We start from the raw sequence: 15,681 nt of genomic DNA, 5'->3' as shown, positions 1-15,681 counted from the left end.
CACGATGGCTGCAGCGTAGCGGTATCAACCATCTCCGGTTTATATACCATCTCACTGCCGGGCAGTTCTTTCAGCATGAGTGGGCTCGGGTTATAGTTCCCACGAGAGCCCAGTGCGTGTTGGAAACTTTACACACACTATTGAATAACTTCACAGGTTTATACGGGTTGCCTCACAATGTTTTCCTTTACCGAAGAAATAATAGTAAATCTCAAATACATTTTCGTACGCTCACAGGTGCGAGGCCGGGTTTGACCGCACGATCTTTTAAATCAAAGGTTAAGTTAAACCGTTGGGTAACCGTGGGTTTTTTGGACCTACTCAGTGAATTCTGCTGTAAAGTACTTTGACTACACAAAATTTCATCGTATACCATAAACTACTATTTGATTCGCCAGCTAAACAACCTAGACGAGCTATCCGACAACAAAGTGGACCTCTTCTGGCTAAACAATACGGCAACTATCAACACTACGCATACGTTCGAGAAGCAGCCCGGCGGGTTCCGGCAAGCCGGCCGCGCCGCCATCAGCGTGCCGCTCAGCACGCAGCATCTCGTCACTACGCACTACCTCTACATTCAAGGTACTGCCAACATCACGCACTATCTCTACGTACAAGTTTCTGTCAACACCACGCACTACAGCGGCACTAATACGTACTACCTCTATGTTTTCAACCATAAATTACCTATCGAAAACCCAAACCGACCAACCTTTTGCTATGAAAATAGCAATCATTTTGTTTCTGTGTCACAAATTGCCAGACCCCCGCCACCCTAGATGTATAACAATTTTTGAATGACTCAATCTCCGACCAATCTTCTGAAAGAAGATTTTCAATTCCAGGTGAAAAAGAAAGCACGGGCAACGCGACGGTAGACCTGGATAGCGAGCGTTTCGTCCAGGGCTCGTTCAAAAAGATCCTGGGCAAGAGCGCCCGCGGCTTGGACCTGGCCACCACCGATATAGAGGTGGTCAATGACCGTGTGCCGGTGGGCGTGCAGTATATACACGAGTTTGATGCCAGCGGGAACACTGTGAGTGAAATAACTATACTCGTTTTTGCGAATTCACAATCAGTCGTTAGAATAAGTAAATAGTGTCAGTGAGAGTGTCTGTAAAAGGCTATGCTTCGATTTTTTTTTAGTATTAAAAAAAAGGCAAACAATCTTGACGAGTCTTTGAAAAAAACAGTAACTATCACTTATGATACCAAAAGCATGTAAATGATCATATGTCCTTGCTAATGCTTGTGTTTTTTCAATAAAAATGCACGTCAAGATCGCTTACCTTCTTTCTAATGCTAAAAAAACGAAGTATAGTTGGCGCTAGCTAGTATCGTGAGATCTGTTTAATGTTTGACATTTGTGTCATGTTTTGGAGCTGGGACTAACGTCTAGCGGGCCTCACAATACCAACGACATCTAGTGATAAGTTCGACAGAGGTGTAATCTAGCATGTAACCACTACCAAACCCGCCAAAATACTATTTTTTTATTGAAAATCTGGACTTCAGAATCAGTCGTAACGCTCAAATGACATAAATTTAGATACAGTGTAGATATCTTACGAAAGTTTGTGACAGTAGGCCCGGAACTTGATTTTTTTTACTCTATTATTTTCGCCCGGGCTAAAACACAAGAACTTTTGCATCGACTAAACTGTTTACAAATTTGTCAAACTAAATAAATACTTGGGCATTTTTATTAGGACGTGAAACAAGCCACAGTGTTCCACCTGACGGACGTCTCCAAGTTCAACGTAACTGGTATCATGGACGTGTTCACGTATGAAGCCGGCAAGGACCTGAAGCTAACGGCCATCCACGGGAATCGAACGCTGCGCTTCGAGAACCAGTATGAGGCAGCTGATAATGAACTAAAGCAGGGCAGCAAGATCAAATGGGCTTCTGACACATGGATCAACTATAATCTGCATGTCACTAATATGACCACGGTAAGTGGCTGTCAAAAATAGGAATTACTTATATTAATTGAAGGTGACGGCCATCAACGGCCACCGGACGATGCGGTTCGAGAACTAGTAGGAAAAGATTTAGGTTTAGATCAGTTTTATTTCCATTCCTTCCTTCCTCCGCCTTTCTTCTATTGTAACGAGTGGACCTCTCGTGGTCAACGAGTGGACGACGCGTGGTCCACGAATTTCCGAGTGGTCTACTCGCCGTCCGCGCGTGGACACGAGCGAGCGAGGCGATCCGATGACGCCATAGAGTTGATGTAATGAGCGCACACCAAAAACACCAAAACCATATAAAGAATAGTAACCGCTCGCGGCGAGGCGGTGCTGATCGGATGCCGGGTGGATCTAATGAGCTGTGACCTTTATGTATAATTACTAACAAACTGCAATAAAGCATTATTATTATTATAATCTTTCTTTCCCCAGGCGGAAACCGAGTCCCAGCAGCTAGTAATGAACGTATGGTACCCCTCCGCACGTTCAACCTGGTAGGAGTGTACCGCCTCCAGGACAGCCTGCTGGACGGACACGCCGCGCTCAGCTGGAACGTCCGCGATGAGAACAAGACAGCCGAGCTGCGCGGCAAGTGGGAGAATCCCCCACCGAAGAGGGTAATGTCCACGACCTTGATCTGGCGCTGATGCATCCGTCGTTTAGGAAGGTGAGTTCGTTTGTGGCCACAGAACTAATAATTATCTCATTAGTGTATGTTCGCCTGCTGCACACATGCCGGTTTGGGAGGGCTTGGACTGTAGTACCCACGCGGGCCCAGTGTGGATTGGGAACTTCATACGCACCATTCAATAGCTTAGCAAATGTATGAATGTGTCCTCACGATTGTTTCCTTTGCCGAAAAGCTCATAGTAAATAAAATATTTTACGATTTTTTAAACCAAAAATTATCTGATATGGTCCCCTTCACAAGAAAAGACGATTTTTAAATAAAAATCCTTAATTGGCTTGGGTTATTTTATATTGTCTAAATTTAGAAATATCCCAGCAATCACGTATCATGAATAAATGTTATAATTGTGAATAAATACATTCACAAAGAATATTGTAAATCAAACTTCACAGTCAGCCATTGATCAGCTAGTGTAAGGAGTAACTTTGAATGCTCGGTTATCTGTGGTACTTCTACTAATCAGGATTTTTATTGAAAGGATTTCAAACCTTGGTTGTAACGTAATTAAATTCTAAATGGAAAAAACTTGAGTGCTCTTGTGATGGATATGTCACAAGGCATGACCGGGGGTGGCTTTCCGGCCTATGATAGGTATTGTCTCGGGTATGTCACTAGGCATACGAAAGGAAATGAGCAAAGCTTGTATATTTAATTATTTCAAAGTTTTTTTTTTGTCTTGATGGGGGTTTCGGGGGCAAGCAATCACTTTAATATAAATTTCACTTACACCGGTTCAGTGGTTTAAGCGTGAAGAGGTATCAGAAAGGCATTCCCTATTTTAATATTATTAGTAGAGGATTATTCTGTTGCATCCAATCCTTCGAATTATTTTATTCATTTCGTCTATCATATCAAGAGCGGTTTCTATCAAAAATTTACAATATTTAATAACCACTAAAAAAACTTTATTCTCAGGATGTCACCCTCAAAGGCAAATACATCAGCACTCCGTCAGTCATGTCCAATTTATCCGTCGAGCTCCAATATTCCGACTACGATAACGAATACTTGCGCCTGCGCTCGATCCTCACCGACAACTCAAACGGACCAATCAGGGACTACCAATTCGCCCTCAAGTGTACCCATCCGTCCACCAACTTGGACCTGGACATAAAGTCTGACATAAACATACAGAGCCGTTGGTACTATTTCAATAATTTCTACAAGTTCCAGAAGACGTTGTTCTATGAGAAATTAAGACATACCAAGATGCTGGTTGATATGAATAAGAGCGCTGTACAGTGGGAGGTAAGTTCTTCTTATGTAGTTACATGTTGGGTTTACTGTATAGTCATGAGCACCAATATTTCACACAGCAAAGCGTGCATAAATATCTGATACGACTCTATTTCTAGGGCCGGTATGATGCGTCAGATATTTTTGCACGCTCCGCTGTGGCAGATATTAATGAGGGTGACTGTATATGTACACTGTTCAATCAAAGAAGCTGAATCACGTCACGCGGCGGAACCTTTGTGCTACTGATGTCGTATTGACATTCAGTACATCGGCCAAAGAAATTATAGCGAAATTAAATACGATAAGGTCCCACCCTGGTACGCAATTCTGTTTCCTCGACTGTACATAAAAGAGTTAGCAAGGCACGTACAGCGATGTATGACTAACTTTGAATGTATGAGACTAGTAAATCCTTGAAAACCATGTATTATACTACATTGAAGCAAATAAAAAAAAACATATCTTTTCTCTTACCGTCAGTTTTTAATCAAGTTGTTACAGCACGCCACTAGACCTTTACATGTACCCACTTTGTTGTAGCGTGCGAATGAGACGTACTTCTACAAGGTGAACGGAACATGGGACCTGACGTACCCGGAGTACAGGGTGTTCGCGGCAGTGAAGCGCCCGACTGGTTCCGACGCGGGGCTGGCTACTCTCTCCATGAAGGATAAGAGCTTGATCGCGCATTACAACAGCACTGATGGTGAGTAAAACCCATGTCTAACCAGGGCTAATAATTTTCGCTCTTTTAGACTCCTAGTGCCGGCTAAGCACCAGCAGCGGTTCCTGTACTTTGACTTCTGGCAAGAGGGTGTGGTCTTCCGTCGCTTTCGGGAGGCAAGTTTCAAGTTCATAGATTAAAAAAAATATATATATATATTCGTAACAAATAGCTGACTTCTTATTCCTTAGTTTTGCAATGTTTTTAAAATAGTATTCAGATACTCTACGACTTAACAACGATACCCCACTCTTTAGGGTAAGTATTTTTTTTTCGCGCCTCCTTTAGCTGTCGTCGTACATTTTCACAAAAAGTGCACTTTTATAGTTTGTAGTTTCCCAGATGTTAGCTGGTAACTGTGTTAAAATGACGTGTTATTTTCCAGATATATCATACCACGTGGTAGGCATGATAGTGGACACGCGCTCCGCCAAACTGAACGCGTGGCGCGACTTCGATGACGTCACTACCGTCGATTTAGCCTCATACATCCGTCTCAATCACTCTCGCCTTCTCACCAGCTCCATCATATGGCGGCCCACTATATTCAGCGAAGTCAAATCACAAGCCTTATACGCGTTAAAACACTTCTATGCACAGATAAATGAGACACTAGTAATATTAAAAGAAGCTCCGATGGAATCCCATTTAGCGCTCCGAAACATATGGAACGACGCCAAACCAAGAATAAGAGATTTCCTAGACGACTTGAACGACTTGCACGTCATCAAAGACGATCTGGACGACTTCGAACATTTCTTGAACGTGTCGTACAACGCCAACGATTTCTACGTCAAAGATGTCGTGGAGTTCACTTATTATGTTTTAGATGAGATGGCCATACGGAACCACTTGGAAAGCTTGCCCGGCATAGTCAATGACATGTGGGGCATGATGGGAAATACTAGTCAATCCATCAAACAGAGTCTAACATACGTCGTTGACACGATCAAAATGGCTTACGCGAACTTCCTTGAATCAGCCAATAAGTTCCTAGACGCTGATTTTATGGATCTAGTATCGTCTAGGCTTGAAGCTATGATACTACAGTACGATACGTTCGTTAGGGACTTGCATATGAAGCTTCTGGAGTACTGGGAGTCGACGTGGGTTAATGCTACGACTAGACTGGCGAAGTATTGGCATCAACTGCTTAAGTCGATGGAGCCACTGTTCTTTAAGATGCTGCATTACACTGAGTCGTTTGTGTTCACGGTGTGGCGAGGTGTTATGGACTTCTTCTACAACAGGACGCAGGAGCTGACGGATAATCCTTACTTCAATTACGTGTCCACTTTTGGACATGAGATGGACAAGTAAATATGGTTTTTTTTGTAATCCGTTATGTTTAATTTGATTTTGAATGTAAGGGGTCAGTGTGTTTGACTATATTTAATATCTTCAATAATACGTGAAAGGATTACTAAAAGTGCTAATTAATAAATGCCAAATAAACTTTCGTTGAAAATGTAATTTTTAATATACAAACTTTTTTTACTGATTGTACATTTTGTTGACTGTACTTGCACTGTCACCCAAACTACATTGTATACCAAATTTCAAGTAGATGCCATTAACCGTTGAAGAGTTCCGTCCTGCGGACACGATCCTAGCTGGACCACCTGGGCTTACATAACTTATGCTAAATTTTAAGTCAATCAGACCACTGGAAGTGGGTCAAAATTAGGTTGCAAGATTTGACCCGCACATACAAACAAACATTGCAAGTTAAATAAAAGCTTGTAGTAAAATCAGTCTAAACCTACCCTAAAATGGTCTGATGCATCTTCTGTCTCACTCACTCACTTACTTTCTGGATGGATAATTTCTAATATTGATTATCGTTAACTGCAACGATATCGCTGCAAGCGCGCAGCAAGTTAGCTGCGTAAACCATTAAAAACGCCATATTGTACACTCTCTTACAATAATAACTGAGTGTCTTTGCCCACATCGTGACGGGCGCGCTTCTCTTTCAACTCGCCTGGAAATCGCCAGTGTGATAAGGTTCTAAACTAAACTTAAACTTTCTCAGAGTATACAAGGACCTAATGAACAACGACCTATTGACCAACATAAAGAAGTACAGCAACAAGTTCTGGAACGTCATCTGGGGCAAGATTGAGAAGTACATCCCGTTCAAGGACGAGTTCTTGCAGCTGTACGCCGAGTTTCGGAACGCCTGGGAGAACTTCCTCAAGACGCCGCAAGTGGTCTACGTTAGAGATAAGGTAAGGATATTTACGATATTGAGCATTCATTTACGAACTTACGAGCTTTTAAAAAAAAAAATTTGATTAATATCTCTCATAGGATAACGTCAATGCTTCTCTTCAAGTTTGTGAATTTTACAATTTGGTCTTTTAGAATGACTGAACTCGATATATTTCATTTTTATGTAGGTTTTTTTTTATATTGTCAAAAAATAATTAATTATCAGGTATCAATGAACTGAGCCATCTGTTGAAGTTAAGGGAAGTAAAAAAAAACACGGTGTTAGGTCGGCCGTAGATGATATTTTATAATATCATACAACGTGTCTTTACTTTCTGGACAAAAATTAATAGAACGTGTTTATTAGGATATCATATTTGTAACCTATGTACAAAGCCTCATACCATACGACACAGTACTAATGGAGAAATTACTGATTTACGATTAAATACGTTTTTTAATTTCATTTTCAAAATATTTTTTTATATGCAACTAATACTTGACTCGGGACTTCGGTACTTGTCCAAAAGGTAGAGACACAATGTGTATCCAGAGGCCAGAGGTATTGCTTAACGCGCGGAAGCTTGTTATCGCATTAATTATTTCTTTGTGTCTAACGGTGTAAGATGGTGACAGAAAGAGATGGTGAAAGCGATGGCAAGAGCCCGCCCGTTAGCAATAAGGCCTCAGGTCTGACATCTATCTTTATCCGCAGTACAAGGAAGCATACGAGCGTCTTAAATGGTGGTACGACTATTTCATGATCGGAGAAGCGTGTGACAAGGTGTTTGATATCATCTACGCCAAGGTCACTGACCTGGCCAAGACTGCTCTACAGTATGAGGAATAGTAAGTATCCTTTAAACAATTTATTGAATCAGGCGTTTCGAACTCAACCAGAATTCATCCTCAGAGCAACACAACTGTTCACCATGCTACCAGATATTAGATTAATGAACCTAAACAAACGGCTAAATTTTTCCTTATAAATCTCGAATTAAACCTTTATTTTTCTAAAAAAACAATTGGAAAAATACATTTTCCTTAACTTTTATTCCATTTGACTAGCTTTGATTAAAAAACCGCATCAAAATCGGTCTATCCGTTTGAGAGCTATGATTCCATAAACACACATATAGCGGTCAGACTTATGAGACCACTTTTTAATTTTCATTGACATAAAACTGATCCGTGATTGTCCCTTATCTCACCTAATCTAAACTTCAGATGAGGCCAAAGGTGTATCTGAATTGAATGGACTAAAAAAACCCTTGTTTACCACAAGATAATTCTGTCTAGTATATAGGCCAATATAAAAAAAAAACCTTTTCCAGTCACCGCACCCCAAAAACCAACTTCATCTTCGACCCTCGCCAAGGAGAGATCTTACTGGAACAGAAGCTGCCGATGTCCTGGCACGCATTCAACAGGACTCCTGACTTCAGTGAGATCTCGGAGTATAGGGCGGTCCGGGACTTCATGGACAACTGGCTCACGAGTAACAAGAGCATTTGGTCCTACTATTACGAGATCAGGCCTTATATGGACATTGATAATGTGCTGCCGCCGTTTGCAGGTACGTTCATCATCTCATCATACACTATTGGATATAGGCCTTCCCCATAGACCTCCAGTTGCGTCAGTTGGAAGCGGCCTGCATCCACCTGAACCTGCGGCGTTAACCTGGTCATCCGTTCCTCTTGTCGGTATATTCTCCATTCGATTTTGGCCCCAACGGCCATCTGTTCTCCGTGTTATATGGCCCATTGCCACTTCAACGAGCTAATTCGGTTGAGTAGTTTTGAAAGATCTAAGCGTGCATACATCAAACAAAAGAGCAGTTTTTTTATACTTTCCCATTTGAAAGGAAAACGAAGAAACCCGACGAGTCCCGAGCGATATTAATATTCTGGCAACAAACACAAGTCGTCTACAAAGATATCTGCCAAAGTTACAAAATTATGTATACACGACCGTAATGATAGTCTTAATGGTTTTGCAGGTGGTAGGACCTTGTGCAAGGTCCGTCCGGATTGCTACCACCATCTTGCTCGCTAATCCTGCCGTGAAGCAGCAGTGCTTGCACTGTTGTGTTTCGGCGTGGAGAGTAAGACAGCCGGTGAAATTACTGGCACTTGAGGTATCCCATCTTCGGCCTCTGGGTTGGCAACGCATCTGCAATACCCCTGGTGTTGCAGTTGTTTATGGGCGGTGGTGATCTCTTACCATCAGGAGACCCACTTGCTCGTTTGCCATCCAGTTGAAAAAAAAAATTAAAAAAAAAGTATATGTACAATGTTTTATAACTGGCCGTATCGATCTATTTGTAGACTTTAATATACGTATCTCCTCCCCCCTCCATAAAAAATAGGGGGATCGTTTGCCCCGTATTCCATAAAAAAAAGTAGGGACAGACGGCGGGACGCGAGTTTGTTTTATACGTAATAATCTTCCAGGCATGGCGATGATGACGGGTCAAGGCACTCTAGTGACGTTCGACAAACGCGTGTTCACCATATCGGAGCCCGGCACCTTCCTACTAACGAGGGACTACAAACAAGGCAACTTTACTGTACTAATGGAGAGCAACAACCAAGGCCGGTACAATCTGCTCGTGCTGACTAAGAAGAATTTGATACACGTCGACTTGTATAATGAGGTGGGTATAGTATTTCTTTTTGGTAAGTTGCTTTAAAAGACCCTTGCTTTTATATACTTGATTTTAGTTTTAAATTTTATATAAGGTGCTTTATAGGAGATGGCGGCGTTCTGGGTTCCGATTATCACGTCGTATAATAACATGGTCGTGCATTATTAGGGCGACCGGATTTTGCTCTGCCAGTCAATGTACGACCTGTTATTGTAATACGACTAAATTTATTAATATTATTCGGTGTACACGAAAAACAAATTTAAATAAGCACACATTATTTACACATTAACACTCAATCCCTAGCTTTTTACTCCCAATGATCAATCGTGATAATCGATTGCTTGCTGTCAAAAGTGTGCTCCGATTATTAGGTCGTACAAAATCAGGTTGTCCAATAGCACCTTGAGTATTATTGGTACAGGGTGATACCCGACCCGACCCGACGGGGCGACCCGTGTTTCGAGTGACATGTGCCCGAATTATCAGGGCTTACAAAATTGGTCGAGCTTTATCATGGATGTACATTAACCGCACTCCAAAATTCTAAGAAGTTTCCTATATGAAAAATTCCGTAATTTCGGAAAGCTCTTTGGCACATCAGTAGCCCAGTCGGTGCTGGACTCTCACCGGCTAAAAAAAGCTGGCTGCACGTCCCAAATACCCTTTCTTACCTACCCAGTCTTGCTCTTTACTGGAAAGCCGGGAGAGGAGCATGCATTCTCCCGTTAGGCTCTGCGGGGTGCTTGGATCAGTATTTTTTGTTTCTTTCTTGACCTTGACCTTTTAATTTATGACGGTGGAAGCATTCTACACTTCCACTGAACTCACGTAGATATAGTTAGTGTTTAGTTTTGTAACTAAGGGACCCCATACATCCCTGTATTATTATTATTATTATTATTTTGTATTTTTTTCTTTAATTGTATACTGTAGTTTTTAAGTATTTTATTTGTAATTATTTTATTTTGAAAAAATTACTTTCTACCAAGTTTCTTGCGGCGCATTCTTCTTGGGAATGATGGTCTTTCCGAAAGCGCTGGTAGTTTAAAAAATGACGTGTAAAAGTTTGACGACCAGATAGCCAAGTGGTTAGAGAACCTGACTATGAAGCTTGAGGTCCCGGGTTCGATTCCCGGTCGGGGCAGATATTTGTATGAATAATACGAATGTGTGTTCTCTGTTCTTGGATGCTTAATATGTATTTAAGTTTGTATTTATCTATATTAAGTATGTTTATCCGTTATCTAGTACTCGTAGTACAAGCTTTGCTTAGTTTGGGACTAGGTCAATTGGTGTCCCATGAAATTTTGTTTATTTAATAACTTTTTTTTTCTTATAGCAAGTGTCAATCGGGCGTTCAGTCGCGCTGGATTTGCCGGCGATGGTCGACGAGTACATCGTAGACAGACAAACCGACACACTAACCATACAAGCGCAGAATGGGCTCCAGATACAGTGTAACCTCATGTTCCACACATGCAAGCTCAAGGTTACTGGTAAGTTCAAATAACCATATTTATGTTGTAGTTACTAGCCTGTTGCCTGCGACTTCGTCTGTGTAGAATTTGTTTATCACTATCCAGCAGGAACTATGCAATTTTCCGGGATAAAAACTATCCTTTGTCCTTGTCCGGGACTCAAACTATCTATATGTTAGACGTGATGAGTATTAGTGGCTGGAAGGGTTTGAATAAAAGGTATGCAGCTGAAACTCTCAGGCAGAGGATCGTGGGTTTAAACCAGGGCTCGCATCTCTGAGGTTTTCCAAATTTATTGGCGAAATCACATTCGAATTCTATCACGATATTTACGTTAAAAAACATCGTGAGGAAATCTGCACAAACCTGCAAAGCAATTCAATAGTGTGTGTGTGTGTGTGTGTGTGCGTGTGCGTTTATGTGCGAAGTGCCCAATCCGCACTAGATCCGTGTGGGAACTACGGCCCGAATCTTCTTATTCTGAGAAGTGGCCTACGCCCGGCGGTGGACCCTATACAGGCTGAGATCATCATCATTAGATAATGATTTAAAATGGGCTAATTATAAACTTTCATTTGATATCCATAGTGTTACAATACAAAATATTTTATCACGGATGCCATATTGAAATATTACATACCCTGTGTCACTCCGACAGTTATGACGAATCTGACGATACCATATGTTAAAATCCATCCAGCCGTTTAGGTTGAAGGGAGGATCAAACAATTCGACATACGTACTTTCAACAGGGTGAAATTTTTAACGTGATACAAAATTGGTCTTTCGAGCTCAGTTAATGATAGGTAATATAATGCATGTTAACTCTTTTGTTGAAATTAGTCTGATAAAATTTGTGGTTTCTATACATTATTGAAATAATAAATTATGAACAATGTATGGGAACCGCAAATTTCATCGGACTAAATGAGCACGAAACACAAATTTTGTATCACGTTAAAAATGTCATCCTGTACATTTTACACACGAAAAACAGTACCATCCTTGGGTAAAAATAAATAGTATTTTATGCAACTGTATCGTAATAGGGGTCCTTAAAACACGAGTGTGGTTCATAATAGGGTCACATTAGTGTTTTAAGGCCTAATTACGTACAGTTGCATACAATATTTTATCTATATCCATATATTAAATCCTCTATCATGTGTTCAAGAACCATTGAGAATGACCTGCATTAACGAGAACTATATAGGTAGGTATGTCTGCCCACGCGCTGCGCGCGTGACGACCTGCTGCTGCACGTGGTCGCGGCGCCCCCCCCCCCCCCCCCCCGTTCTGTAATGATGTATGAAATCTCATTACGATACAGCCGTGTTCATAATAGAATCCAATGTAGTAATGCTGGTTACCTATGGTTTTTGAACGCATAATTGAGGATTTACTATATGGGTGTAGATAAAGAAACATTATGAGTCATCGTTTCCCTCAGGCTGGTACTTCGCAAGTCTCGGCGGCCTCCTCGGCACTTACAACAACGAGCAGTACGACGACTTACAACTGTCCAACAACACGTTCACCTCCTGTATCGCGGAACTCGGGCACAGCTGGAGTCTAGAGCCTAGCGACGGGTTAGCGCCGGTGGAGAATCACGAGGCTAAGAACGATACGTCGTGCGAGAAGTTCTTCAGTAATAAGGTGTCGCCGCTGCATCCGTGCTTCGCTGTGGTAAGTCACTTATTCAATCTGTATAAAAATGTTGATGGAGATGGCTTCGAACCGGCACAGTCAGCTAGAGTGGTCTGTCAATTTTTAAACGACTTCCCAAAAATTAGTATGTTGGGTTACCAATGAATCGAATATCATTACAAAGACAACGTTTCAAGTATTTTCATTTCAGCGACAATTAATTTCATCGAACAGTTTTCACTTGTATTCCATGTCTCCTTTCGTGGATGGATTAAATCGCAGAACTACGTTTTATTTTATAATTTATAATTTCGTACATTTTTAAACAAATTAAGATATAGTTCGTAGAAAATAATTTCATCAGATTTACTGGTAGCAGTTCGTTACAGTGAAGACCAGTTACTTTTTAGACCACTTGCAACTTAGACCATTTGCGTCTTAGACTACTTGCTGCTTAGACCAGTTGCTTCTTAGACTACTTGCTACTTAGACCACTTGCTTCTTAGACTACTTGCTACTTAGACCACTTGCTTCTTAGACTACTTGCTACTTAGACCATTTGCTTCTTAGACTACTTGCTACTTAGACCAGTTGCTTCTTAGACTACTTGGTACTTAGACGAAGTGAAAATACTAAGCTTGTATCATTGTTTGTTCGTCAGATCGAGGCGGCGCCGTTCCTGTGGGAGTGCTTGTCGGGCGTGGACGCGTGCGCGCTGGCCAGCACCTACCTGGAGCTGTGCGCGCAGCAGCTCGTGCCCACGCACATCCCCGACCACTGCGTGCAGTGAGTACCACGCCACGCCACGCCACGCTCACGGAAAGAGAACAACACAACACACCTAGTTGGAACACGTCCTCAACAATGGACAAAGGCCTCCCTGAACTACAAACAATTATTTTCCACACCCACGACCTTACGATAGCTCCGACTATGCAACAAACAACACACAAACCCAACTATCACCACTACACTGACGCGTTTCGAACTCAACCAGAGTTCATGCTCACAGATTTTTCAGAGATAGAAGAGAGAAAGAAAAGATTTTTTGTGCGGTTTACTTGCATGGGATTTTCGTCAAAGGAAAATATTACCTGTAATGTAGTTCAAAAAGTACAGGCAGCAAAAAACTTGTATTAGCCTCGTAATTCCTCACGCACCTCTTCACAGTATCCAAATCAATTCTAAGAATAACTCGAATATACTCGTACATTGTGGAGTATAAATTTTTCAGTGAAATGGCAATTTAATATTTATCACAAAACTAAATTGTCGGCTCGGTTTGTAGAACTACGTATGTAAAAAATATCAGGATTTGCGAGGCTTAACAATATTTTTTTCACTACTCATGCTCGTAAAGTTCGTGTTTATGCTGGATCTTAAAATGACTTTTTATGCTCTAGATCTAGGCGACATAAAATGACTTTTTATGCTCTAGTGCATAAAATAAAATCTTCGTCTAAGACCATGGTAATCAAATGTAAACAGCCACAGACAAAGAAGTTTCTACATATATTTTTTAATAACTATTAATTATATAAAACAAAAAAATCAATCAAATCAACCAAAATAGATAAATGAAACTAAAAATTTATAATTATATAATGATGCATGAACAATAAAAGGAACACAGTAAGTAAACAATTATTTGCACTGTTGATATTTCATTTCCTCGGAATCGAAGTGAAAAGCAGAGTGTAAAACTCGAGCATTAAACCCATTTCCCCTCGATGTGTCTATACACCCTTGCCGTACCAGCTCGGGTGGCTATATGAACGTCTCGGGTAAAATTTCTTGTTTTATGCTCTTGTTGTACAATCTACTATTTAACAAACGCCATATTTCCCATTTCCCATCAGATGCACAACATCGCAAGGCGACATCATAGAGGAGGGCTCGTTCTACCAGCTGCAGTACGTGCCCAACTCTACGGACGTCGTGTTCGTGGTCGAGGCCCAGTACTGCAACAACAACTTGAGGAAGACAAGGAATATGGACCTGTTCGTAGAGGCGTTCGACAGCAAACTGCAGCAGGCTGGCTTGTCAGATAACAGGTATGGTTGAAAGAAAGAAGGCGTTCCTGAGAAAAAACTACAGACTCGCGGACAGAAAGACAACAAAGTGGTCCTCTAAGTGTTCCGATTTCTTCCTTTTGTGATACCTACCAAGGGCGTCGCCAGGGGGGAGCAGGGTCAAGTAATATTGACACTGCTAATGGTACCGAGTAAACCAGCACTTACTCGCATTAAGGTCTCTCCAGATCAGAATCTATCGACGCATAATCGGCAAAAGCCGATATAAAAAAAGCTTTATATCCACGTTATAAGAGCTAAAAAGGCATGACTCGGCTCGGCCGACGCCTGCCGACGCGTGGACGTCTTTTTTCGCTCTTATTGCTTCGATATAAGGTTTTTCCTATCGGCTTTTATCGATTCTGATTCAGATCTGGGGAGACCCTTAGAAAGGATTGAATTAAGCTTGACACGCACTGCAATTCAACGCGAGCGGTTTTAGCACGCTATCCTTCTTTAAAGAACCACTGAAGAAAGATTCGGCGCGCTTAATCGCAGTGCGTGTTAACTGGAAAGAGATTGGGTTTCGCTAAAAAATGTTATAACTGCGATATGCTAGTGGTCGTATGTAGCGCGCCGTCCCTCTTCAGAGTACCGCATGAGAAAGAGACGGCACCAGACTAAGCACCATCTATTGCAGATATGCGCTGGTCGGCTACGGCGGCCGCGGAATATTCCGACAGCCGCGCTCGCTGTACGTCAACAACAAACTATTCACCAACTCCATCGAGATATCCAGACACTTCGACAGCTTCAACATCGGTAAGTCTTTGGACTGGCAAATAACTCTTATTTTAGATTCTCATAGGCCGAAATCAATAAAGAATTTCTCTTCAGCTTAAAGTGTGAAGACTATAGTTTTTGCTAAAAATTCAACCGTTCTCAATAATTATCGGAATTTTGAACCAAACACCAATTTACAATAATCGTGTAATGTGGCATAAGGTGATAATTAAAGATCTGGTCCATCAGGTGAAACGCCTCCTC

The 15,681-nt window shown here is 41.5% G+C and overlaps 1 protein-coding gene across 1 annotated transcript in view; it reads left to right on the top strand.

The window, feature by feature from the left end:
• Window positions 1-15,681, top strand: part of LOC141440193 (uncharacterized) — a 35,835-nt gene that overhangs the window by 13,060 nt on the left and 7,094 nt on the right. The window contains 18 exon segments of the mRNA XM_074104654.1: window positions 399-585; window positions 849-1,039; window positions 1,713-1,958; window positions 2,409-2,451; window positions 2,454-2,579; window positions 2,582-2,643; window positions 3,583-3,915; window positions 4,447-4,612; window positions 5,016-5,946; window positions 6,666-6,861; window positions 7,560-7,693; window positions 8,179-8,420; window positions 9,301-9,503; window positions 10,837-10,993; window positions 12,426-12,661; window positions 13,284-13,408; window positions 14,482-14,676; window positions 15,335-15,456. Of these exon segments, the coding sequence (XP_073960755.1) occupies window positions 399-585; window positions 849-1,039; window positions 1,713-1,958; window positions 2,409-2,451; window positions 2,454-2,579; window positions 2,582-2,643; window positions 3,583-3,915; window positions 4,447-4,612; window positions 5,016-5,946; window positions 6,666-6,861; window positions 7,560-7,693; window positions 8,179-8,420; window positions 9,301-9,503; window positions 10,837-10,993; window positions 12,426-12,661; window positions 13,284-13,408; window positions 14,482-14,676; window positions 15,335-15,456 (3,895 nt within the window).

This window comes from Choristoneura fumiferana, chromosome 22 (genome assembly GCF_025370935.1).
Source record: "Choristoneura fumiferana chromosome 22, NRCan_CFum_1, whole genome shotgun sequence".
NCBI lineage: Eukaryota > Metazoa > Arthropoda > Insecta > Lepidoptera > Tortricidae > Choristoneura > Choristoneura fumiferana.
This window is presented reverse-complemented; position numbering and strand designations above follow the sequence as displayed.